Source organism: Hylaeus volcanicus, chromosome 6, assembly GCF_026283585.1.
Source record: "Hylaeus volcanicus isolate JK05 chromosome 6, UHH_iyHylVolc1.0_haploid, whole genome shotgun sequence".
Classification (NCBI taxonomy): Eukaryota; Metazoa; Arthropoda; class Insecta; order Hymenoptera; family Colletidae; genus Hylaeus; species Hylaeus volcanicus.
In genome coordinates this window covers 17248125-17275674 of record NC_071981.1, presented here as the reverse complement: position 1 = coordinate 17275674, position 27550 = coordinate 17248125, and the positions used below count along the sequence as shown (strand labels likewise).

Genomic DNA, 27550 nt, shown 5'->3' with positions numbered 1-27550 from the left:
TAGCGAAATATAATAATATCTCTTATCCGGATCCAGAGACCTACCGTCGCAAGAGTCGATGCAGCAGCAGCGAATCGATCGAAGACATTCAAACGGGTCATCCATCTAGCGACAAAGGTGTTCCCGAACTTGAAAGTCGAGATTCTACCGCTTCGAACCCGTTCCATTTTCATCGCGAGTGCGAACGCTGAAGGGGTGGGAATTAAACGAGAGCCAGTCGGTTTTCGCAAGTTTCTCTTTTATTAAAGTTCCTTTCGGCAATTGATAGTATCACTTAGCTTTAAAAATGTACATACATAATATTTAATATATATATATATTTATATATATTTATATAAGTTTGGCTGACCCTTAGAAAAGTAAGGGTGACCGCCCTTAATGTGGGAGTTTTGGCGGTCGCTGAGGGATCATCGATCTTTTCCTGGGGGAACAGGACACCAGCCCTAGGCTTTCTATCTAATCCGTCGTGTCCTTTCGAGGAGCAGGAATACTTCGGGGTACAGGGTCGGGACACGCGTTTATATTACAAAATCGAGGCGATCCTCGCGTACCCATACGAACGGGACCCGCCATATTGGTCCCTGTCGGGGTTGCAGGGGCAAGGGGAGAAACTGCTGGACCATCGCGGGCTGGAAATGAAGTCTCGTCGTCGTCAAGTTCGTCGTCCTGGTCGCTTTTAATCTCGGGGCGTTCGAAACTTATCACAGATCGTTGGTGACGTGACGGACGGTTTTCGTTCGAGGGCCGATCGTGGAGGAGGGAGGGTTGGTTCTAGTCTTCGTCGACGGTGGAACGTTCGATTCTCAGGCGCGTCGCTTCCAACGCTTCCAACCGTCTGGCATCCTCGGGACAGACCCCAGTTCGGACTCACCCTTTCGTCCCCTGATCGAAAACATGGCCGACGACCCCACGTCCACCGTGAAACTCGTGAAGAGCTGTTTGGCCAATGGCAGAACGAGGGAATTCAGGGGGGGGAATCGGGGCGAAAGAACATCCGCAGGGAAATTGGAGGAGGATGAACGGTGAACGCCCAAAAAAACGACAGGCAAGAGGAGTGTCAGAGGGTTTGACTTAGACGAGATTTGAGGAACGCGAGGGGTGAGTGGCTTAGAAGAAACCGTCACCGGTCGGATCGTTCACCCATGGGTAGTTGTTGGGGCAACGGACGCAGGTCTGCAGGTTGATGGTCTCCCCGGGCACCTCTTTCGATGTCAGTTTGCAGGTGTGGGGCACCCAGCAGGCTTGGTAACCGTCCACCACGCACTTCTCCCTCCAGGGCTCGAAGTTCTTCGACTCGGTCACGGTCCGCGGGTTCTGGATCCATTGGATCACCTGGGTCATCGTCACGAAGTAGACGTCGTTGTGGTTGGCAAGGATCTCGTCGATCCAATAGAGGAACGCGTCCAGGAATTCGGGGTTGTTCTTCAGCCAGGCGGCGTGGAAGTAGAGACCCAGAGGGGCGCGGTTCTGATCGTAGTGGCGGTCGAAGTTGTGGTTCAGGAAGTTGTAGAACTGATCACCCGTCAGGATGTTGCTGCACGAATCTACCATGGCGCAGCCAGGCAGGTACTCGTCGTTTTGGGGATCCTCGCGGCGGTCCAACTCGTTCATCACCATCTCCCAGACCGCGTGGGACCTGGGGAACAGATTTATGAACTCGTTTTGGGGGGTATGTCCTGGCTGGTACCGTGGGTGTGTTAACGCGTTGGACACCATGTCGCTAAAAAATGGGTGACTGGACTTTTCATTAAGAAACTACAAAAATTACTTCCGAATGTGAGACGCTAATCAAATTAAATCCGGATAGGTTTCTTGAATTTGGCAGGTTTAAGAAATTAATGCTACGACAAATGTTAAATTATCTAATCTTCAAGTGTCTCGAGACACAATTTTATGTTTGTACTTTTCGCAAATTTTAGGTGAGGATGCTGAGCGTAATTTTTGTTCAATAATACCTAACATGCGTCCTTTTGCAATTTCTGAAAGTTTCACAAAAATAGCTTCACAAATAATTAAATTACGATTACTTACATAACTAAATCACGATACTTCACATCCTTGTTTGTTAACACCATGAGAGTAACATGAAGCTAACGATTGGGTGAACAATCTGAGACAGAGTACGAGCACGAGTCTCAAATTGAAATGAAATCAAAGATGACATCCTAATCTTTCAGAATCCCTTTGCGCCATTCAGAATATCAATGGAACAATTTGACACAGAGTACCTGTCGCTGAAAATATATCGTGTGATTACCTTGTGGGACAGTGTTGAAGGTTTCCATGGCAGCGGTGGGGCATCCTGAAGTACATGGTGTAGGGCCATAGTGGAGGATTGTTTAAGGCAGCGGTGATGGTGGAGTCGTAGAGGAACGCTTGCTCCTCCATCATCGTGAACTGATTGTTTCCACCGACTCTCAAGTAGGGAGCCCTCACTCCGACCACGCTGTTGTCGGTTAGGTTGGCGAACTTCTCGGCGATAATCCTCATGCCAGCCATCTCCTTGGCCCAGTCGTCGACGGTAGCGTCGGACCAGAAGCGTTCGTCATCGTTGTGACTTGAAACAGAAGCAGCCACCTCCTGGTTAACGCTAACTTTAAGAGGTGCTGGATCCACGACTAAGCGGACACTTGACGTTCAAGAATTTCAAGCAGATTCTGGCTCTAAGGATACCGAATTGATAATTGAATGAGAACTTCAAAGCATTGAAGCAGTACTATTGTTAATCACTTTGAACAATTAGGCTGTCGAGTTTGGAGAAAATGCGAGAGACAGATGGAAATGGCTTTTTCTAATTTTTACTCAAAGAGCGGAGTAACAGGGACGTGTCCTTACGAGATAGAGTGAACAGCGATCTCGTGTCCTTTCCTGTGCATTTCCTGGACCGCTGAGTAGTTGGTGTACTTGTGGGAGACGAAGAAGGTGGCCTTTATTTCGCAACCGTTCGGGTTCTTGCGTTTCCCGTTGAAGATCTCTTTGTACAGGCCGATGTTATTGTTGTTGATGGCGTCATCGAAGGTGATCGTGATCATCTGGGGAACGTCTTTGAACGGCAGATCGCCGGGGATCGTGGTGCCGTCCTCGGAACAGAAGCAATCGGGAAGAACGCAGACCGTTGGGTCGCAGGGCGGCGCTCTGTTGGGATCGTTGTCCATGTCTGTAATTTTTATCACCGAGATTGTTCCTTCCACCTTTTCTCTACTCAGAATCGCTTCGAAAAGTGGTCAGGGTTAGCCTTTCACTTTGTTTTCTTCGCTGTTTTATACATTATTGTTACGTCGAATAAAATATTTAAATAAGAAAAAACGGTGAATTTAACTTACTCGAACGAGAGTGAGGTTTCTATTGCAGCGACCTCACTCACGTGCAAGGAATACTGCAAAAGCTGGAAGCGCGATAAAAGTGAAAATGGGACATCGGTAGATATTGATGAGTAATAACGCTAAAAATCTGGATCTGTTCACTCGAGAGCGGTATATTAATGTGGCAAAATTTGTTTATATTTTCCATGATATTTTTACGAAAATATGTTAGATGGTTTGGCAGGGATTCGTCGATGGAAATGAATCCAAACACGACCCCATTCGAACTATTTTGAATTCTACGTTAATCGAGTCATAACACTCTCGTGTCTGATAAACACAATTTTCATTTTCAATTAGGGAATAATATTTGTTCCTGAATAATATTTCAAGTCTCATCTCCGCAGAATAAACATAAACAAATGGGATGAACCTTCCTACACTCGAATATCACTTCATCTCCCACTCACAGACAAGTAGTTCTCCAAATTCCCAATTAAGCTTTCATCGACAGTTACTTAACAAACCATCAAATCGACCTCATCGTTCCCTTTTCACAGTCCATTGAATTCACATATTCGATCGTCGACGAGCTACGCTTAAAAATCGAGTTCATTTCGTTCATCGAAGCGGGTAATTCAGTTAAAGCTCACCAAAATCTCGTGCTAGTGCTCACCGCAAATGTTTTCGTCGGATCCATCGGCGCAGTCCTTCTCACCGTTGCAGAAGAGTCCCCTCTCGATACAAGACCCATCGCCGCAAGCGAGGAAACCGTCTTGGCAGAGCGGTTCTTCGGTGTACAAAAGCGGCTTAGCCTTCCTCTCCTTGTTCTTCAGCTTGCAGTTGTTCACGGAGTCCTTCCAATCGCAGGTCTGCTTGTCGATATCGAAGTACAGACCAGCCGGACACCTGATGGCCTGGAGACCAGAGCTGGTGCACTGGATCACGTCGCGACAATTGTCACCCTCTCCAGCCACCAGTCTGAACCACTCTCCAGCATCCTTGTCCTTGCAGATCTCGCTCTCGAAGCTCTCCTCCTTCTTGTTGGTTTCTTCCTGTCGCTTCACGCGCTCGAGACCCTCTAAAATTACAGCGTTCGCGACTTTGTTTAGACGAAGACCTTCGTCTAAAAGTCAGTTAGGGTGGTGGGAGGATCTGGAGATTATCAAAAGAATGGCTATGGAAGGAGTCGAGGGGATCGTAGGTATCTTTATCGGTAAATAATAAATGTGATAAAAATGGAGATGTTCGTAGCAGTATTGTTTTGTTATTTATTCGTGTAAATTGTGTGAAAATATCAAATCGATTAATTGAACTCATATACTTCAAACTTCTGTCTAAAGTCGCTTGATTATTAAAAGTGCTTTTGCTGCAATTTTTGGGAGTATTCATTGTAACAGTATTATTTAATAAACAAATTAGTTTGACTCTTCCCCTTCTAATTACAAAAATGTAGCTATGTGTATAATCTCGGGTAGTTTTAGTGCTAGTTAATTCATTTCTTTGTCAAAGAAACATTGATTACAAATTGAATTCCATTTGTATATTATGCATAATCGAGACGGAAGAGGAAGCAAATTTTATTATTTATATAACATACTCGCGATGAACGTGTCTGGCGTGATTCGGTTAATACGTATTTTGCTTATGTAAGTCATCCTACTAGAGGTTCTTGATAGAAGAAAATGCCATAGCCGAGGATGATTGATCGTTTCTGTTGAAATGATTTTTGTATGCCGTAGCTGTTTCACGATACAATAAAAAGCGTTGAAATTAAAAATTACATTTTACCTTGAAAGAAATAATCACACATTTTCATACATTAATTTAGAAAATTGTTTTCACTCTTAATAAATTCAGTTCTGTCGTTTAAAAATTCTCAGGATAATTCTAACAAAAATTAAGATACTTCGCTCTAAACTGCCTAAGACCAAAGCAGTAGATCCACAGCTAATGATCAAGGTAATGCAACGTAAAGCCCCCAATTAAAAAAAAAAGAACAATCTAAACGTAAAATAAATAACAGCTTACTGAAACTGCGCAAATTTACTACCTCTTAACTCGAATACACACAAGCTTGTTTATAAGTAATTTTTCAAGCGTTAGAAATGGCCCGCGACAGGTGTCGCTTGCATTGAAAATCATTCTCCGGATCAAATTCGTTTACCAATTAATTTCGTCGTGAAAGCAGAGGTAAATGGAATATTTTTACATGCGCGGAAGCACGTGTCACTTTCTTCTGTTTGCAGTTTGGCGGCTACGTTAATTTTATATATCAAAGCAGCGAACGGAGAAAGCTGTTCCGTGCCACTCGATTGACATTGTTTTATTGGCACCCCGTTCCAAATCGAACCGACGCTCGACGTCCACCGACACAATTTCTATCGATCCCCTAATCTCGTACAACGATCACGGAGGATCGCTTTTATCGATAAACACGCCTGGTCGAGGAATTCTTTGAACGATCTTCGTTACATTTTCAGGAGAAAGTCTGATCCTGTCGAAGGAGTTGGGCAGAGGTCGATTGGTCTTACAGAGTGGGAAGTTCCAGAGTGAAAATTTTAGAAACATTTTGTGTGAAACATGTAGCAGCTCTCACTAGAAAGCTATGTTGAAGTAGCTTTTAAGAGGATGCATGTTGGAGAGAGAAATAGGAAAATATTTGAGGTACTTATGGGATTGGCAAGTGGATCGAGGTTGGTATTTATATAGTTTGTGGTTGATGACTTTGGATCATGTGGTAATGAATGGAAACATAGTTGAGATGTTACTGTTAATGGATCGTAAATGTAGTTGGATGTTACAAGTCTCCAGGTGGTGAAGTGACTAGTGTCAAATATTTTTAGAGTGGAGAAAGGATAGAAAAAAATATAGTAGAAGACTTGTTTTTATATCTTTATATTTACTTTAGATGAAGAAGATTGCCATATTGTATTCATTATACTTTGCTATTTATAAACTGAGTCGAATGTTGAAAGTCAAATGATACGTAGAAATATCAATTAATAGGTGTCATCGAACTATTTTATTCAAGTCATTTTATCCACTAAAATACATAATCCATTTTTACAATATAGTAAAATAAACGTACGAATATTACACCAATGTATAAGTCCTTTTTCCAATAAAAAAGAGAAATACATTTTTTAAAGTCTTCTACATATAATGAAGTTATTACACATTTTCAAAAAGAAAGGGAACATAAATCAGTTACAAGTACACGACCAGCCGAAAGACTGAAAGTAGACTTTCCAAGAGAAGACATGTAAAACTAAGGCTTCATTTAGAAACACGTCGAACTGCAAAAAACAATCTAATGGATGCAGAGGAAAGTGAAATACCTGAAGGATCTCTAAACGTGGAATGTCAACCCGTGAAGCAACCAATGTAGCAGACAAAACAGCCAACAAGTTTCAGCAGTGACAACCTTTAATCTTCAGAGATACTCGAGAACCGAGAATGCGACAGGCAATTTAAAAAACGAAGGTCTGGGTTAGGTAAATTTGTATTTTAATTGAATTGAACAGTTATTAGAACAGCTGAGCTTTTGCTTTTCTTTCTCTGGCCATCTTGTACTTTTTACTTCAATATTGTTTATTTTTATATTATATTATAACAATTTGTAATTATTTCTTTTAATGGCGTTTATAGAGATTCATCGTGTCTTGAAGTAAAAAATGATGAGAAAGTGTGTCCAATGAAGAAATTTTCTTAATCTAATGATTGTAATAGCAATGAAAAAGTTCCTTTCTCCGTCAAAATAATAGAAAGAGAAAAAAAGAATTATGAAATATTTTGTTAATAAAATATTCATAGATGACAGAGTAAAATTTCTGGATCTCCTTGAAAATCAAGGATTCTGTACACAGTCTAAAAATTAGTTTGCGAGTTTAATTTCTGTTCTAACCTATATTGCCAAGTGTTGACAATAGAAAATACAGAAGCTGGGATTTTAGGTGTTTTACAGGTTATTTAAAAATTGGAGACACACACGAATATTGTCCAAGAGGGAAAAATCTGCTGCAATATAAATAAGAGCGTGAAACACTGAATTTCTTCGAGAACCAAGCATTCTATAAGTGACTTCAAAATTGGGGGTCCAAGTAAATATTGTTTCAAACAAGATCACGAAGAAGACCTATCGTATAAAGACACAAAGTCTCAGGAATTAAGACTCAAATTCTTGAATTTGTTCAAGAATCAAGTATTCTACAGATAGTTTCAAAATTGGAGATCCGTGGAAACTTAATTTAAAAGACAATCACGAGAATGAACTATACAATACCTGGTAAGATAGGAAATTAAAAGATCTAAACTTGAGTCTCCAAATTTCTCTGACAACTCAACATTCTACAAGTAATTTCAAGTTCAGTGGTCTCCACAAACTCAATTCCTGACATCCGAGGAAATAGTTCCCCAATAAGCTACCAATGCCAAACTAGATAACTGAAGTTTGCAGTTTTCCTCTAAAACGAACTATTCTACAGGCGATTCCAAAACTAGAGGTCCACAGGAACTTCGTTATCAAGCAAATCAACAAATACAATCACTTTACAGGACTAAACTAGCCACGTTCCTAGCGTAAGAGATCGAAAAGCTTGTTTCTGGGGGTACTTTACGGAGAGTTTCAAAGCAGAAGGCCCATTCAAAGCAGACCGAGGCTTTCATTGGACACAATTTCTACAGCTTCTCGATTCCGTCGTGTCCGCCCGGCGCCACGACAAACGGGGAAAGTTGTGGCCCCCCCACCCCGTTGTTTTTCAGGGCACGGCAGTGACGTCACCCATCCGGGACTAACCAGATCCAGAGGCTTTCACGCTCTAATCTCTTATGCAACCTGTCGTCTCTGGCGACCGCCAGAATCGTATCTCTATTTTCACCCTGGTCGCGCTGTCCCACCAACCTGGAAAGCATCTGCCCTCTTTCGAAGCCAGGAAAACCGTAATTGAAAACGTCGACGCGGCCAACGGGGCCTCACGCCATTTTAGGCCCTCACGTGCACCGTGCATTAATTCGAAAGGCGGCATGGAAGTTTTTACGTGACAGTCCTGGCCGAGTATTCGTCGAAGCGTTGCAGCAGTCCCAGGCTACTTTCAACCAACGATGACTAGATAATATGAGGCCCCGTCGAGACACTTGGACGCGTCTGGGGCTCGTAACGAATGCCAACCATATCTCCAACGAGTGTAGAGTCTTATATCGCTTCAAGGTAAAAAATCCGTAACGAGGAAAGGACACACCCCCAAAGTAAGCGCGAACAACCCTTACGCTATCCTCTACGACCGTCGGCAGAGGTCGAAAACCGGTCCCATATTGAAAATTCCTCCAGCGACTCCATGTTTCCCGTCTCCATTCCACTCAGGATCATTCTCCAGGATCCCTGAAATTATCCACCCCCCGAAATTCGTCCACCCTTCCCTTACAAAACGCATCGTCGGTTGCTCGAGGGCCCCAGGTATTCGTTAACGGATCCCCGGGTGAAATAATCGCGTTACTCACCGGCGAAAGCAATCGCTGCCAACAACGGCAGCACCAGCGAGGACCTCATCCTCCTCTGACGGAAGGAGCTGGGCTTCCTGTTCCCGATGGACCTGTTCCGTGGTCGTTTCACGAGATCACCGTCGTATCCACGGGTCCTTGGTCACTCCTCGTGCCGAACGAAGCAAAGGGGGACCGAAGTCGAGAGGCGAATGGGGTCTTAACGAACGAGATCACGAATCTTCGTGACACCACTTCCGGCAGACAGGCGACGATCGATCGATCGGGCGCTCGCGGGCGCCTTGCACGGGTTCCTCTGGCTCTTCGCTCGGGGGTCGGGTTTAGCTTCAAGGACGCGGACCTTGAAGGTGTAGGTACCGCTCACGGACTGACTGAGGCGCGCCACCTCGTCGGTGCCTTATATTACCACCACCACTACGGACCCGCGACGGGACCCCTCCCCTCCACTCGTGTCTTTGAACGCTGTACTGTCTGTGCATGGGTCTATGGTGGTGATCCAAGCCGTTGGGTTCGATCCTGCTGGCGGGACGCAATGGCGTAGACTCGGTACCACTGATGGACCAAATATGTACGAGGACACGAGCAGAGTCCAATCAAGGATTTGGGGATGTTTTCATCTCCTAGTCGACGCTCTTTTAGGAATGAGTTTGGTATAAGCAGTAGCAGATATAGGGGTGAACTTGGGAGCTTGAGCCCCATCTTCCCTCCATCGGCTCAAAACACCTGTATTACCTGAGCTTCGGTGGTATCGAGTGATTCGTTTATTCGAACTTTTCATAGAAGGCATAAAAATTTGATATTTTTCTTACTTTGACATGTCGTCAAAGTTAGTGTTTCCTTTTTCTTTTATGGTATATATGGAAGAAATTATCAATGTAGGGGATGTTCACAATATTCTCCGTCTACAACCTGAAACAAAACTCCGGTCTTGAGTCTCTACCCTATCTCTCTAACGTATATACCAGTTCCAGTATTGGAAATCACAAAATACACGATGAGTTTGAAACCTACACAATTATTTTACTTCATGAAGTATTTATTCATCATTATATTAAACTTAAATAATAAATATGGTTTGTTTCCTACTAGAAATGCGTATATATACAATTTAACTGAAATTTTCATACTGAAGTCAATTGGATTACTGGAATAGATTTATATTTCATATTGATTTTTATCAATGATATGCATAAAGAGAGATTTCCATTTTTAGTACTGTATAGATTTATTTTAAGACAGATATCTGAAAATCTTCATGTGCGTTATCTGAAGCCAATGTGTTAATAATACGTTTTTGTTATGCTTGCCTGTTATTGCTTGCATAAAAATAAATTTACGATTAGATGTATTACTTTGGCATTTATCCGTTCTGTTTATTCAGGCATGATTATACCGGCTTCCATGCATTATGGTTTTTCGTGTATCTTTGACCATGAAATTTGTGAAACCTGTATGGAAGTATAGGGTCATCGTATGACTCATGACGACAGAGCTCAATTCCGGTCTCGACGAGATTAATCAACGATTCCATGGTTAATATTTGACTATTGTTAAGTAGAACCCAAAACGAGCAGTTATTTCAATGAATCGAGGCAAACAAAATATTTGAATATTAATAGAAGAATGGAAGTGATCTATTCAATTGAAATAAAGTAGTATTTTGTATTATTTTTTCACGATTAATTTAGGATTCCTTTTATTAGTGGAAATATAAGTCATAAAATAAGGATGGTTCATTCCATACTAGAAATGTATATATATTTTTAGTATGCAATTTAACTGAAATTGACAAATTTTCTCGTGATAAATTCTGTTTCCGTTTTGATCATTCGAATCTAAGCTGCAGTAATGAATATTTTTTTTCTTTTGCTTACTAGCTATAAGAAAATTATCGTTAGAGATATGTAAAAACTAATCTTCCTTGCTGTTGAAATCGACAACAATAAATTTATTCCGTATCTACAATTACTAATCGTTCTTACAGTATCAGGAAAATCTTAATGAGGAAACAGTTACAAACACCTGTCGACTTAGACTCACGTTTCGCAATAAAGATTGATCTGGGATGCGATTTCATAGTAATTAACATTGCCTGTAGTAATATCCTTCCGTTTATTCCTTAAAAGATTGCATACAGCTGAACACTCTGAAGGAAATCTCTATTTTATAACTATTATTATGACTGAACTATTTACTCCAAATCTGTTTATACTAGTCGACAGTACAATTTATACTACTTTCCACTGATGTAAAGGAATTTAAAACAATAAAATGTGTGGTTAAGTCAAAAAGAATCTAACACAAGAAAAATGTATTGTTAAATTAAGAAGGATTTATGAAGTCGAGTTTTCTGTAAGTGTCGAAATAAAAACTCCTGGAATCGCTCGACTACAAGTTTACTAAAATTGATTAATAACCGTAACTTTCTTCTAAATTTTACGAGTCGAAAGTTTCAGATCCACGCACAATCCATCGAATTGATAGCCTCAATTAAATAAAAAGTGCCTTCTCGTTATTGCAACGTAGCTGGCAGTAAAGCCTCGCGATCGATGCGTCGTTTACGAACTGCATCGAACTTCGCCATAAAACATTGTCCTTTAGGATGAAACACGTTTCCACGGGGAATTAAACCGCCACGAGATATTCGAGTCGAGCCAGCCGAGTATGAAAAACCACAAAATCGTTGATGGTTTGAAATGAAAAAAAAAAATAACAAAATAAAAGAAATAAATGGTGGACACGATTGGAGCAAATTGAAGACTGGTATTCGGTTTGTTGGTCGTCCACGGAATTTTTTTTTATCGGTTTCGATGAAAAAGATTGGCGAAAAAAGGGGTGATGGGGTAATCCTTGTGTTTCTAGCAATGAAAAGTTTTGCGTAACAGGGAAAATACAGTTTTCCCTTAGGTCGGAAATGCGGTTACACTTGCAATTGCGTCATGAGTAAAATGGAGTCGAATGCAACGGCAACGTTGAACCACAATTTTCGTCATTGGTAAACTAAGGATATTTATGCAAGTTCATATTTTTACGGATGGAGATATTGAATTGAGATTTATATGAGGGTATGCTTTATTGCCTTCTAAACAGTGTAACATGTTTTATCGTTGATATTTTATATAACGATACATTTCTGCACACCCTCATACATTTTCTCATATTTTTCACTTGGCATAAATGCATAAACATTCGCAGTCCAGTAATTTGTATGTAAAATACATGAACTGTCAAATATACAATGCTACTTGGATTCTATTTTCACGCCAGTGAACGAGGAACACGTTGTTGCAACCATGAGCAGGGTGAGAAAAGGTTCACTTCCATTCGAGACAAGCACTCTTGAGCCACAGCTAATGTCAACTACGCTCTTTGTAATAATCATTCATAAATGACAGATTAATTAGCAATCAGAAGCTATATTTCTAATCTCCAATTACAGTTCTGAAATTTGCGATATTTCACAGCTGATCGTCTGTGATTATTTAGTAACCATTAATCATGGTTATGACTATTCGTTCTATCATTAATCACGATTATGGGTTACATTTTGCCTACCCTTTCGACGTGTCTTTTATAAAGCCTGCGCATCGAGTCACGTATTAACAAAAGCCAAGTTATCGTTGCTATATTCGTTTGCTCCATCAACAGACTAACAAATGAGATTATATGGTAGGTGAAGAAAACAGAGGTCGGTAGGAATATTATAAACACTAAAGATTCACATCCTTCTTGGTATATAATTAGGTTCAATAGATTGTTTCGACGACTGGCAACGTCAGGTTTAAGTTAGGATTTACTAGATAAGCCTCATTGGGAACTCCAACTGTGTAATAGATCCTCTAGCTCAACTCTTCAGTGAGGCTTATCTAGCGAATCCAACCTTGGACAAAACATTATTAATTGTTGAAATAAACTCCATTTAGTAAATAGATCATTAATATACACGATCTTTGAACAAATTGTTGAATATACAAGGTCTTCAAAGAGAGGGTTTACTAGATAAGCTTGACTAATAAATTGAACTAGAGGACCTGTTACTATGTTCTGATTCTATGTCTTTTGGATAATGAGTTTAACACAAACATGTACTAACTGGGCGTTGCTCAAACAATTAATAGTGTCTTGAGGGTGCATTCTAGTGTAAACGTCTGACAAGAGAGGCTCCTTTCGGAATTAAAACAAGACGAATTATAAGTAGTACAATAATAAATGATTTTTAAGAAGTAAACAAGTTTGTTTTGTGCCATTTTATTCTGAATAATCTCATTTTAAACGTTTACAATAGAATATATTCAGTTAGAATCTGTTATTATTTTTTCTACTAATAAATATTAATCACCGCACAAGAAATGCTCGTTATACTCAGGACTCCTAAACGAATGTTCTCTAAAGGAGGGCTTATGGCTGTGGGTCCCTAAATTGTTGACGGAACCTTCGAATAGTAAGTGACCTGGGTCTCTCTAGATGTCTGGAGTCCTGCACGTGCCATATCCAGAATATTCCAATTCTACGAGTTTCTTCGACGAGCCCCGAAATGTCAGAACGAAGGAAGGTTTCGCCTGGCATTTTGGACCAACTGACGAGCATCGTCATAGGGAAGTCTATTGCGCCATCGTCTGTGCAAAGCAAATGCCAAGATTCCCGCGAATCTTTCGGCCATTCTGCCAACAGGTTGCCAGGCGAATCGATGACTCGACGAAAAGTCATTGTGGATACAACCGGAGGTATTTACCCTTTACGAAACACCGCGGGGATTCCCGCGTCTCGGTCACGTGAATGGTTATTCGATTGTCTCGCAATGATGGTTGATCGTTTAATATACTTGCCGTCGTCGGATGGAACAGTTAGGCTGACGTTTCGTGGCTGATGGGGTAGGATGCATCTGATGCAGTTGCAGAGAGTCGTGAATGAACGTTGACGGGCCGCTGAAAGGATGAATGAAAAGGGATCAGGATTCAAGGTGTAGCACTGTACAGTTATTGGAGCGGTCCTTGAGTGATTGGTTAACTATGAGAAGTTGATGGGATTAGTCGAGATTTTTGTGAGTAAGATTCGAGTAATCATACTCGAATAATGGAAGTCAAATAATCATATTCGTTGAATGATATTCAAATAATGTCATCAAAGTAATCATATTCGTTTAATGATATTCAAATAACCATATTCGAATAATGATAGATAAGTAATCATATTTAAATAACGATACTCAAATAACTATATTCGAATATTCGAAGCTAATTTGTAGATGCACTAAACATAATGTATTATAACAGCAAGCATAGTGTATACAAGTACACAATGGTTACTGACCATACTGATCATCTGCTGTTATCAATAAATATCATTCATCAAATAGACTCAAAATCGCTATATTTAGTATCACTCATTGATCCCCGATAAGTCGTTGCCATTGTCTCTGGAACGTTTCACAAAAATCGGCGAGGATGTGCACCGTCCAGACGAAAAGTGAAATCTTCCTTTCGGAACGATTTGCTTCCCTTCGATGGAATCGAGTTGGGACATCGGTACCTCGAAACACCGAACTCGCGTGTTCGCATCGAAATTTTATTGTGAAACAAAACGGTCCCCGCAAGAAGAATTCACCCGCAAGAATTTGCCCTTTGCGAGGCTGGAGGCGCCCCACGGACGAGACTCCGCTGAGAAATCGAATGCCACGTTCGATAATCCTATTATTCGATTATGTAAATTTCTCAGGACGCGGTGATCGCTGTGTCATTGAAGGCTGCTCCTTCAGGGCTTCTGATCCCCGTGTAATCCGATCTCAACGTTAAAGAATACGTTTCACGCGACCAAGCCACGACGATCGTTTGATGGGTAAAGAAAATCGATTTTTCTTCTGCGTGACATTTCATTGAAGTTTAATCATCTGGAAATGCGTTCCTAATATATTTTATTGGGATTTAAACGAACAACGTGGTCGAATTTATTAGAGTAGATCAGTTCGTTGGTACAAATGGGTAGAGTGTACAGGGTGAATTTCAAAAAATAGAAAACTCAGAGTTAGGTAGTTCAAGTACTTGTACTTGTATTGCTGCTTAGTGTCGCCGTTTTAGAGATCAAATTTATTGGACATTGGAATCTAACATCTCCCGTACTTTCTTCTAAAAAAATTTGTTAATATTGCTCATTTTTCAACTTGAAATATGAGCTTCCTTGAATTAATCGATGCCGATTGGCGAGACACAATACACGCAATTATCGTCGATCACTTTCTAAATGCACCTTACAGTGCTCAAGATCGTGTATCCATAGATCACGAAATACCTTCAGCAGTGCTTTCGATCACGCGAATCGTCTACGAACCAAGCGGGAAATGTTAAAGTGAAACGTGCACTTCCTCCTTGATCCCCGTTGATTGGTCGGGATAATTACGCCTCAGGATCCATAGATCTCACAAGGAAGTGATCATCATAACGTTGCAATTATTACAAGGCTAATTAGCCTTGTTGCGACTGTTTTATTTAGTCGCGTATTTTTATTCTTCGCCACTTACTTTGACAAATGTTCATACTTACCAACCGATCGGTTCAATTATTATAAGACTAGTTAGCCTTGTTGTCAATCTTTTATTTACTCGTGTATTTTTATATTCTTTGCCACTTACTTTAACAAATGTTCAGAGTTACTAACTCATCGTTGTAATTATTATAACATTGATGTACCTCTTAAAGAGTGACAGACTACTTCCACGCTAAAATTCATCGTATCAAAACCTAAGTTCTAGCAATGAATGAAATCTTGCAAAGAAATTTTAGAGCAATACCGCCAGATCCGAAACATTTAGTCATTTAGTGGCTGCTGGTTCGCTAGTTGGTTAAATTATATAATCACTCTCGTGCCTCTCACGAGACCGCATTAGTCAAACAAAGTTATTCACCGTTAAAAGAAAAGTATCGACGCTATCTACATTACCATCGTCAGCGTTCGACCTTCGACAAGGAAAGATCGAGAGTTTCTTATTTTTAACGAGCAATGGAGGATCGTTTGAGCGAGCGGGAAAGAAGAAAAATCGAAGAAAGGAACGAAGTCCATTATCCTTCGAACGCAAGCTATTTAAAGTAGTGATCGCGAGGAATGTTAACGATCATTTATTCGCTTTTGCACCTTCAACGAAAAGTGCACGCAGTGGCGCCATTGCGCCTCCATAAGCCTCCAACTCAAAATTGAGAAAAACATTGTCTACTTCAATCTTATTTTAGGATTAAAATAAAAGATGCAATTTATGTTGGAACATTAATTCGAAATAATTCAGGTATCACCATTTACTTTAAATGATATAGTAATAGACAAGGTTATAGATGCAGAAAAATAGAAGTAACTCTTGGGTTTCAATCATTTTCAGACAATAGTACAATTTGCTATATTATTAACTTCTTCAAGAATATTGACACATACGTGTACATTTATTTTTCAAGATATTTAAAATTCTATAACACAGAAGTAACCACTCTCATTGAAATTAATTATTCATAAACACATTTCCCAATGATCTACTACAGCAAATATCAGTTAGAATCAGTCAAAATCGGTGAAAATTTTAGTCTAATGAATAGAAAACAATTAATTTCTGAAGAAATTAAATTTCTAACCATTTGATTTCTATTGTTTAACGAACCTATTTCTCTCGGGGATTTACTTTCATTAACAAATCTTGAATAGAAGTCTCTACTGCTTTGCAGCAGACTCGTAGCCATCAGCTGCCACAACTCATAAATTATTCTCCATTGTATTTGTTAAAGTAAAATCTCTAATTATCAACTCAGACAAAGGGAAACGGAGCAAATCCTCCTTATTATTTCTACATCAGAATTCGCAATCCCTTTTACAGGAACTGGATCTCCCCATTCCCACAATTTCTGCGAATAGAAAATTCTGAATACTTCCTGCAATCAAATTAACATATTAATATATTTTTTCGTAGTTTCTTCCGCGCGTGGCACTTCCTGGAGGAAACCTTCGTTACCAAGGAAAATTCGAAATGCTTTCTTGCTATTGTAGATCAGAGGAAGGATTGAGAAGGCAATCCCCAATTTTGACATCTTTGTAAAAGTACATTCATGGTTATTATTTCTTGTAATATAAGATTTCTACTTCATGTTATAATCAACCAATTTCTTAAATCGATGGTGACAATTAATACATGTGATGGAAAATTCCCTAATAAAATTGTGAGAGTAAATAATTATAAATAATGAATAATAAAGAATTTAGCTTCTCGATCAAAGAAATGCCATAAGTAATTCGCCATGCATTGCCTTCGAGCATTTCTTCTGTTACCCATTGTTGGAATAAAATGTCATATGTCTGAAACAAAGACATTGGTCGAGGGTCGCTAATTTTCCCGATGATCTTTGAGGTCGAGCGCGTGAAACCGTCTCGATCGTTATCAGAACACGAGGCACGATTCCATTGGAAATCGTGTTGCTCTGGCGTGACATATGCCACGACGGTGAAAGGAAAAGGAGGAGAAGAAGAAGAGGCGATATCAGTCGAAGCCTTCGAGGTTGTCGCGAGCTTTCTCTGCCCGCGGCCAAAGCGAGTGGATTTTTAACGAGCCTCCTCCGTCATACACAGGGCTCCATCTATCGTGTTTCATTCGATTCACCAAGTCACGATCAGTGATCCATGATCCAACTACGAGCGACGATCGAGAGGTAAGTCTGCCTTAATCGGTACTGTCTCAATACGATCCATCAGCAGTTTGTTCGATCAAATAGATCAGGTTTCGAAAAATTGTTTCCTACTTTCTTGGTGTTTTATTAATAATAGCATGTACTATTTTGTAATCGTATTAGAGTGAAAAAGAAAAAAAAACTGGTTTTAAGCAGTTTAACTGCAAACAAATTCTGAAAATTTCCTCAAAACTGGTCAAAAAGAGGAGTACCTCTTTAAGAGACCTTAAAAGGATTACCTCCCAATTTAACAACCAAGTAATTTTGTAGACTTGAAGAATTTTTAAAGGAGCCGCAAAAGCATGATCTTTTATTTTTGTTTGGAACGAAAATAAAGGAAATGGAAGTCTCCATTTCGTTCATTCATTGTTGGTAATCCAACCCAACGTCTTTACAGAGGCAACACGGGAATCCAAGACCTCTGCTGCAGTAATTCGACCAGGAAATCGAAGCAGCACGTTTCCTTCGTTTTCTTTCTCGAGAAAACCGCCAATACAAGCGATGCAGTCGGAGCTATCTGTTGCATCCTGAGGACTTGACCCTATCCGTCCTTGGCCCAAACGTTCCGCAGCCACCCCTTGAACCAGCGCACAGTGTGATATTCCAGCGATCTAGCGGGACAAAACTTACGTAGTCCAATATCTCAGAAACTATTAGACCGTTCGTACACGAAGCTACTCAAAAGAAACGTAATTAGTTGGTGACTGCAATCACAGACTGCACTGCTGGACAACATTAAAAGAACACTTTTTTAAATGTTCATAATTATGAAAGCTTTTAACCGTTTTCAGTGAAACTTCGCGAGGAGTAGGCTTCAAGTGTCTTCTGGGTGTGTGCAAAGTTGCATTGGCGAGGATTGATGCGAAGGAGTTAATTCACCCCCTTAAAGAGAATCGAATCGGACGATTCCACGCCGAGTTACATGGTACAATGAGGGTAATATTTAATAATTATATATTTAAAAAAAACAATTGTTTAAGAGTATCTAACAATGATAGTAACTACGTATTAGGTTGTAGAAATTGTGCCCTTCAAATTGAATTTTGGTAAAATCGAATCGGACAATTTCACGCTGAGCTATGGCATCTCAAAGTTTCAATATGGCGGACCAAAATACGAAAATTGATTCGATTTGGATGAAATTTGGTATACAGGGGTTTTCGGGGTCGCTGATTTCAAATCTGAAAAATTGTAATACAATTTTTAGATATAAAAAGTGTAAAGTGTAAAGTGTAAAGTGTAAAATGAAATTAGATTTAGATTAGTCAAGCGAACGAGACGCGTCCATAAGATGAAGCACTATGTGCTCGAAGTTCAGATTCTATTAAAAATTAATTATACCTTATTTTTTGGAATAATATTTACGTTTTCTGGCGAATAGGACATTCCATTATTGATTTATAATATCCATAAACACATTTAGAATATTTTGAAAATTACCGTTTGTCCCGCTAGACCGCTGAAATATCACACTGTGCAGCGCCCAGCTCTCTGTTCGATAGGTATTTTTATTCACGTTATTAATTACCATCTTTATTTTTATATACGTCGATAACCATTGATAATATAAAATTCGATTCTAAAGAAGAAGATAGCGAAAAAGTTTATCTTTTTTTATGTACAGTCTAAATCTCTTCAAAATTTATTAAAAATATATGATAAATTTTTGATAAATATCTGAAATATTTTCTTCCAGTGTCGAAAATAAAAGGCAGTGCTTGACGTGCCGTTGCTTTCAGTGTAATGATTAAAATACACGGCTTCGTCCGTGCATAGACGTTGAAAAAGCATCGCGAAGATATTCTCGAGTCGAGCGAAAAAAATCAATTCCAGGCACATGGAATGAAACTTTCATTCTGGCGTGCGATTTCTCAAGCTTGATCAAATTTTTCCTCCGACGTGGCAAGAATTAATGCTTGTGTTAACCTCCTTGACCTTGAACCCTCTTTCTTTCAGTGAAAAGAATATTTTTCGTTTGCTTCAGTTATATGATTCTTGCCATAAATTTCAAGTTATAACACCCTTTTTTGTTTTCAGTTATAGTTTCTTGCTTGAAAAGATGTCGTTAACTTCCTTTAGGTATACATATAGAGTGTCACAATTGAATTTATTCCGAGATTATTCCAGCTGAGATCGCCTCTAATTTTGATCAAATTACGCTACTTTGATGACTCAACTACGTTTCATTCGGAAACTCGAGTTACAATTTACGTACTTCCCTTATGAGTTAAAGTCATCCTCGATATAAACTAAGTTCGTTAGACATTCAAACAAAAATATTTAAGGTCGAGACCGTGGGAAAATGAGAGCGCTGGTAAATACGTTTGGCAAACACAATTAGCAATGTTTATGTCAAGGTTAACTAAACGAGAGTTAAAAATGTTTCGAAAGAGTTTCTGTAATAAATGCTGGAACAAATATTTTTACAGGAAATATTTTTTCAAAGACTACGACCATATTTGCCAGGTGGATTCTTTCGCCAGAGGGAACATCAGATTACATTTTAATCCGTGCCTCGTCTCGTGTTTGTTCTGCAACGTTTACACCGAGCGTTTCCGTTTTAAGAGCAATCTCGTTTTTTACCAACGCAATTCCGTCGAGAATTACCAGCGCTGCATCTGGTCACCTCGAACCTGCTGTTCGCGATTTGAATTTCATTCATTGGAGGCGACTAGGGTCGTTTAACTACTAGGGTTCCTATGAATATTAATTATCAACTTTAACAAACAATTATTCATTGAGTTCACGTAATACGTTTGTGAAGGACTAGCAAGGTATTAAATTGAGACTTGAGATATAAATTTTGTTTCGAGATAAATAATTGTAAGTATCGTAGTATTAAAATTAATAGTTTATAATTATTGTTTTATTCTTAAGGATTGCAAAAGAATGGGTGGATTTTTAATCCACGTTTGATAACTTGGTAAGAGATAGGAATATTTCTTTAATATAATAATAAGAGAAATAAAAATAAATAAATTTTTATTAATTTTCTATCCACGTTACAATTGTATAAATTAGTGTTCCTTCGCTTCAAGCCCTTTCAACGCTAAAAACATACACTGTTTCGACTCGAACTCGATACTACATTACGCTACTCCGTTGACTTCGATAAATTTGAAATTGTGGCGATGCCAATGCTTGGAATATTTCGAGCAATTGGATAGTATAAATTGCTGAAGTTCAAATCGATTAATTTAGCGAGAAGATAGATAGGACGTCCGAAATTCGGGAATCGAGACGCGTTAGTCGATATCACTGCGGAACAATGCGGTGGGGGTTGCATGTAGCTTCTGCCTTTTACATAATGCAGTATTCATTCTAAAAAGAAGCAACACCTGGCTTTAAGGGGCATATGGGAGGAATTACAACAGTACGATGGATATTTCGCGTGAAAACTTACCCTTCTTCTTTCTAGCACTTACATTGTTTAGGTGCGAGCACAAAGGGGTTAATGATATTTCACCCGTATCAAGAACATACTCCCTTTCGTTACAAATTATTCTCTCGAGAACAATAGTATTCGGTTTTCTCGTAAATCTTGTGTATTCAAGTGCATGTTTCATTGTCCTCTGTTTAAATCAATGTGCATGCTTGAAAACCAATTGTCATGATTTGGATGATGTATTTATATCGATGTTTATATAACACTTAGCTATTATGCTAATGTTTGATCATTTCTTTTAAAAATCGCTACGTTATGACTGAATTGTTTTGCGTATATAAGGTTGCGTAACTGAACAAATAATTAAGCAAAATTTATAATGGATAGACTTAAGTTTCAATTAAATTTTCGTAATAATTCAGCGAACTACACATTTCTGGAGCCACCGTGAAATTTTAGAGCTGATTAAATTTTAAATTTTAACTAAAACCAAGCCGTAATGCATAATGCGAGAAAAATAACAATTGCCCATGTGAGATAGTTAAAAATCCAAGCAACTTACCCAACATTATTTCGACAAAATTGAAGTTATTATTTTAAAAATGTAATTTCAGGTGAGATTTAAAATTGAAGCGTATTGACGGGCCTGAAACTCTGAAATCCTTTGTTCCCCCGTCGAGGAAAGGTAAACGTCGCTCGCACGTTTCTCAAAGTCCACCACAGGGGGATTCCCGTTTTCCGAGACGCGACCTTGGAACTCTTGGCGAAGAATTCTCGAATTCCAGCCGATCTTCGATGAAATTCAATTCGTCGACGGATGAATCGGTTCACGGGAGATTAGGGTACCCCGATCACGTAACTGGTAGCCGTTGCCCACTCTTGGACCATGTCTGGGGAATTAAAGGGGACGCGGCGATGGAACTTTCCCCGTCAAACGCACCCCTCTGGAAACTTTCCATGGCAAACTTTCAACGCTGCGAAACTGAAACTCGAGGAACTTCGTGCCGATTTGACAGTCATCGCACGCTGCTTTCTCCCTTCTGCGCAACATTTCAGTCGTTTTAGTAGCTGCCCTGTCGCGCAGGGTGTCGTAAAACTCGGAAACAAGGGGTGACTGTTTTCTCTTTAAAAAGTATCGCGTTGGTATTTTTACAGGAACGGTCTTATTTTCTTTGGGGTACAGTAGTTATGTTTACTACTGGAGCTACGGTGTACTGTAATTTTGGTACAAGGTTATGATTTTTTACTCGATAGCAATGGAAGAAGGTACTTTTGTACTGGCATATGCCTGTTGACACTTTATGTACTTTCTACATTCTTGTTTTAGGGTAAAGTAACTGTGTTTTCTATTGTACCTGTAGTGCCTTGTAATTTTAGTAAAGTATTGTTTTTTTTTTTACTCGAAAGTGGCAAAGAAAGTATTTGTCCTATCTTATAAGCATAGATGATGAAGGTTATAAATACTAGCTTATTATGAATTAAAATATATAAGGGTATATTTGAAAACAATTAATTTGTTTATATAAACTTTTCAATTCTTTCATAAAATAACTTTCATAAAAATATTTGTGTAATAGCTTTGTCCCTTCATAGGTTGTTGAACCACTCTGTTTATAACGAAACACCCTGTGCACCAATGTAGAAAGTCCTCTTCTGAGTTCTACACTCTTCTTAAATAAAACAGAAGGTACAGTGTTAAAAATTACAATGAAATAATTTAAGTAAATAATTATATAATGGAATGAATTTTAAATTTATTTTTCATTATTATTTGGAAAACTGTTTCCATAATATTCGACAAAATTATCATTCAATATAGCGATTGCAACTACAAAAGGATTGTGCTATTTTTATGGTTAGAGCTAAATACCTTGCTCGGTAAAGTTTACATTTTAGATCGAAATATTAATACGCGTTGGAAAGTTACGATAATGGTTACGACGACGATTCGAGAGAATATTCGCACAATTCTTGCAAAGGATGCAGGGGAGTTCGTGATATTTTATAATTCACGAAAAATTGTTTCTGCTTGCCAAATTCTCCAAACAAATCGGCTATCAGTGGCCAAATAAGGAGTTACGTTTATTCATTGGCAAAAGACGATATCATATAACCGTTTTTGACTTCATAACGGTCATTTTCAGACACATAAATGCTAATACATCCGCAGGAAACGAAAAGATCATGAAAAGTAAATTAGTGTAAACCGAAATATACTCCACCATACCTCCCGCCTAATAAACAAAGATCCAAAGAAGTTCTTTCTCTCAGTAAAAAGAACAAATTGAACATTTTTGTGCGAGTATTATTGGTTCAAAAACTTACCGTAGAGGGGCAGGAGTACTCTAATCGCTAGAATGAATATTCATGAGAAATTCATGGCGCGAATACCAAAGTAAATTTATCCCTGAGAGATGAAAATTCATATAATGGATAATTGATGAATTTACCGAGAGCAACAAATCCAAATATAATTACTTATCCGTGAGAGACTTTTAATAACTTACTTCAAGCATTCAAAACAAGAACAACAGAAAGTAGTTTACAATTTCTCGAAACGTTAATGGAATGTCTGTTTTCAATTTCAAATTAGAAATGCGTGAGCTAAGCCATCTAACCTGGCGACGCTTAATTAATAATTACCGCGTCGTTAAAATTCGCTGACAAGGCAAATAGAAATGAAATATTGCCGTGGTAGATATTACGCCACGCCAGGCATGATTTAAATCAAATTCTGAACCAGCCCCTGGCTGTACCTCGTCATTGCAGGCTTCGCTTCTGCGAGCAATGGATATGTTTACTACTAATAGTGGTAATAATTTAATATCAGATGTTTGCTCCGTAAAGGTTTCAGAATGTTTTTTCAGGAACATTATTATTATCGATTTAGCGTGAGTAAATAAATCGGTAATAGTGATCACAAAATTCAGTAAAATCTACTGAAAGTTTGGAAACAATTCATAGTGTATCTTAATCACAAACATTTTCTGAATGTACCTCTCTTAAATGTGTCTTACAGTGTTCTGCTCCTTTAATTATTATCTCACCTTAAATTCGATTAGTAAAATATTCTACATTACACTAAAAATTCAGCAAATTTTATATTCAAAGATCGAATACTCCCTGGCGTTTTCGAGCGTAATCGTGAGAGAAACGAAGAAAATCGGGGTTTCAAGCCGATACCGCTGACAGAAGTAAATCACGCGAGCGAAAAGAACCGCAATCTGTCGCATAAGGATCCCTAGCATAATCTATGATTCGATTCTTCGCTAAATCCGAGAACAGGAATCGATATGGGGTTTTGCTTGGGTTATTCCTGTGACGGTGTATTATTTTTCCAAGAAAATCGCGTGAAAAACGAGGCGACGGGAACGATGCGACGCATCTCCGATGGAAAATTTCCTATGGAATAAAAATATATTTATAGCTCATGTACAAGACACGCATAACGCAGCTGCACGAGATGCAAAAGATGCAGTTGTATCGAGGATTGCATCTTCGATGCTGCTTTCCTTGGCACGGATAGAAGGACGTCCATTTTTAACCGTTCCGTTATGAAAAAAAAAATTTGAGTTTCGTTCTTTTTAATGATGATTCGATAAATGGGTCACGTTTTATTTTCATTTGGGGTATTGTTCGTTCTTTTTATTATGTAATTTAATTTTTACATTGGAGTATGCATTGGAGTGTATGCATATTTATATTTGTACGTACATTGATGAACAACAGAAACGTAAATTGAAATATGTTTTGTATTCTGAATGTTTGAAGTGTTGTTTATTTTTTATATTTTATGTTTTCATACATTTCTACACACCTTTGTACATTTTTGTATATTTATGCGTGTCGTATATGCACAATATTCGCAGATTATTTTATAACTGTAGTTTAAGTAAACATATTTACTCAAACCTAAAAATAAATTCGGAGTTCATCCCAAAGCAGAATGAATATAAACGCTCGAAAAATAGCAAACGGTATTTTGTGATGCGTAAACCACTTATTCAATCATTATTTATTATAAAGCTGTTATTAGAAGTGGTCTGTATTGAAAATTCACGGTCTTTAATTCGTGAACCGAACACTGGAACGAACCAGAACGATTGAACCATAAAGTATGAAACGAAATATTTCATATTGATATAAAACGGCCGAGACACGCGAATCGTTGTATTTGTTATCGATGAATAAATGACGCTCCTCGAATCGCAAAATATTGATGGAAATAAATGGCGCATGAAAAACGATTGCTCTTGGTTGACAGTATTTGCCCAAGGCGTTCATCGAAACGCAGAATACTGTAAATTATATTTGTCTCTGTACAATGTTGCCTCTTCTTTATGCAGCGTTTACTGGTGAATATCGAATACGTGTAAATAAAACTATATTTTACCGTAGAAATTGTTAAAGGCACTGCAAAACGCAATTTTATTAAATTTCAACATTAAGTATCAAGGTTGAATCACAATATTGAGAAATCTAATGCTCTCACTCCAACTAATTTAAAGTAAGCATACTAATTTTCCCAACGAATCCAAAGCCAATGAATTCCTCTCCAACAATTCCAACAATAAATCCAACAAGCAACGGTTCAAACGATCCAAAACCCGTCGTACTCCGCAGCTACTCGAAGGACTCAAGGACTCGGTAACTTGGGGAACAAGATCCTTATCCTTAAGCATCTCATAAACCACCGAGTATCAGCACAAACGACCAAACACGAGTCTGATATATTTCGATTCCTTGCCTACCTACGAAACATTACCGAAGTCGACTCCTGACACTCGACTGGTTCCCTTATCAGTAGCCCTCAAAAGTGTTATCGGTGGCCTGCATTACTTCCTCAGTTTCCAGGCGAATATATTTAAGGTGTACTCTTTTATTCTGAATCACAAAATAGATTTTTGTTGTTGATATTCTTAACTTTAGAATATTTTGGCCGAATTGTATTTACGAAATTTCAAAATTAACGGTGTTTTAAAAATATTTCAATAAAATATCTCAAATATTGGATTTCATAAGTTAAATTGAACATACATACAAAATGCTTTTGTAGCTATGTGTTCAAGTAGGCTATTTATTTAAATCTTAAAAATGTCTTGGCAATTTTGTGAAATAATCGTAGATATAAATTTGAAGTGGCACCATTTTGTTGATTTTTATTTAATACTTTTTTCCTTAGTTCATATTACAACCATATTCATAATGAATAAAATAAACTCATTTTTCATTAGTTTGGACCACAAACTGCAATGGCGTGAATATTGTGTACCTGTTCCACTTAACGTGACGTGGAATATTGCATGTATCTTCGAAAGAAATTGAACAGGAGAGTTATAAATTCGACAGTACCTTGCATATATGCGTATAAATATATGCACTAATTTTGAAACGATTATGTCAAATACTTATGCTCCAAGAAAATCATGAAGATTGACCCAAAACAGGCAAATAAAAAGCCTACACCCTTAAGTTCAAAACAAATTGAGCAAGACAGTTGTAAATTTACCAAAATCTTGTACCTACATGTAGAAATAAACACGACAAATTTCAAAACTTTATGTCGACTACTTCGGCTGCAAAGAAATCCTGGAAATTGCCAGGAAATCGGTAAAAACAAATAGGAGGACCCCCTTGGTGCGCGAGGGTGCAGGATCTCTCCCAGAGCAAAAATAGGTTAACGAACCAGCGATCGATTCGCAGGAGAGCCCAGCGACCCTCGTCGTTTTCCATTTTACAAGACGTGGCCAGGCGCCAGGAGAGCTGGTTGTTTCGCCTGCACGTCGACCGGTTTAGCTTCACCAAGCTGGGGTATATCGATCTCTGGTGAGGCCAAAGATCGTCCTGCACGAAAGCTTTCTGGCGGTCGAGTGGGGCTTCAGGGCCGTACCACGGGGCTCGACGCCACCTGCGACGACCTTGACCTACGGGGTTTCTCTCGCGCCGGCGTCGCGTCCTCTGCCTCCTCCCATCGCTTTCGTCTGTTCTGTTCTCTCTTCAGCTTCTTCGAAGGCGGCGTCTCGACGTCCACCATCTCGCTCTGTCCTGCTTCGACGTCGGTGGTCATGTTATCAGTCGATCCTCGTCACTTTCTCTACCCCCTGAGCCTCGTGTTCGCCACCCCCCTTTCTTTTCTCGAGTCGCACGCTTTCCAACCATATCCCCATATTTCTTCCAACATGCTTGCTTCCACCTTTATTCTTCATTTAAGCTTGTTGGCCGCGATAAGGAGGTGGAATTTAAATTTTTTAGGAGGGGTTGCTCCGCGAGAAGGGGTTGTAGATGTAGGGTGGCGTTGGATCGAGATGTCTCGGAATTTTGCGACGATCCTGCAGAGGTATGTCAATGTTAAGTATATCACGGTTCAGTTAGTTTGTTTAGGTTTGATGGAAATTCAGTTTGGCGTTGGTTCAGGGGATAGATCAGTTTTGTGACGATGACGTAGAGCTTTTAGTGGACAATTTAAGTTTTTTGAGAACGTATTATGTTACTTCCACATTGAATCTGTTTTTGGTTTAGATTCATCAGGGATTAAATGTACATATGTCTGGACTTAAGAGCAACTCAAAACTGATATTTGATCGTGGAGAATTTAATCTCTCTGCTGACGAATTATTTTTCTACAATTTAACGAAAACTCAAAGCATAATAGTTATGACGTTACAGCCATG

The 27550-nt window shown here is 38.9% G+C and overlaps 1 protein-coding gene across 1 annotated transcript; it reads right to left on the bottom strand.

Annotated features, from left to right (window-relative positions):
* Nucleotides 1-226: 226 nt before the first annotated feature.
* Nucleotides 227-9161, bottom strand: LOC128878426 (chitin deacetylase 1). Its single transcript, XM_054126625.1, has 5 exons — nt 8802-9161; nt 3979-4383; nt 2836-3157; nt 2258-2557; nt 227-1636 (listed from the first exon to the last, which is right to left on the bottom strand). Exons 1-5 carry the CDS (start codon nt 8848-8850, stop codon nt 1108-1110), a joined length of 1605 nt encoding a protein of 534 aa, XP_053982600.1. The 5' UTR covers nt 8851-9161; the 3' UTR covers nt 227-1107.
* Nucleotides 9162-27550: the final 18389 nt, after the last annotated feature.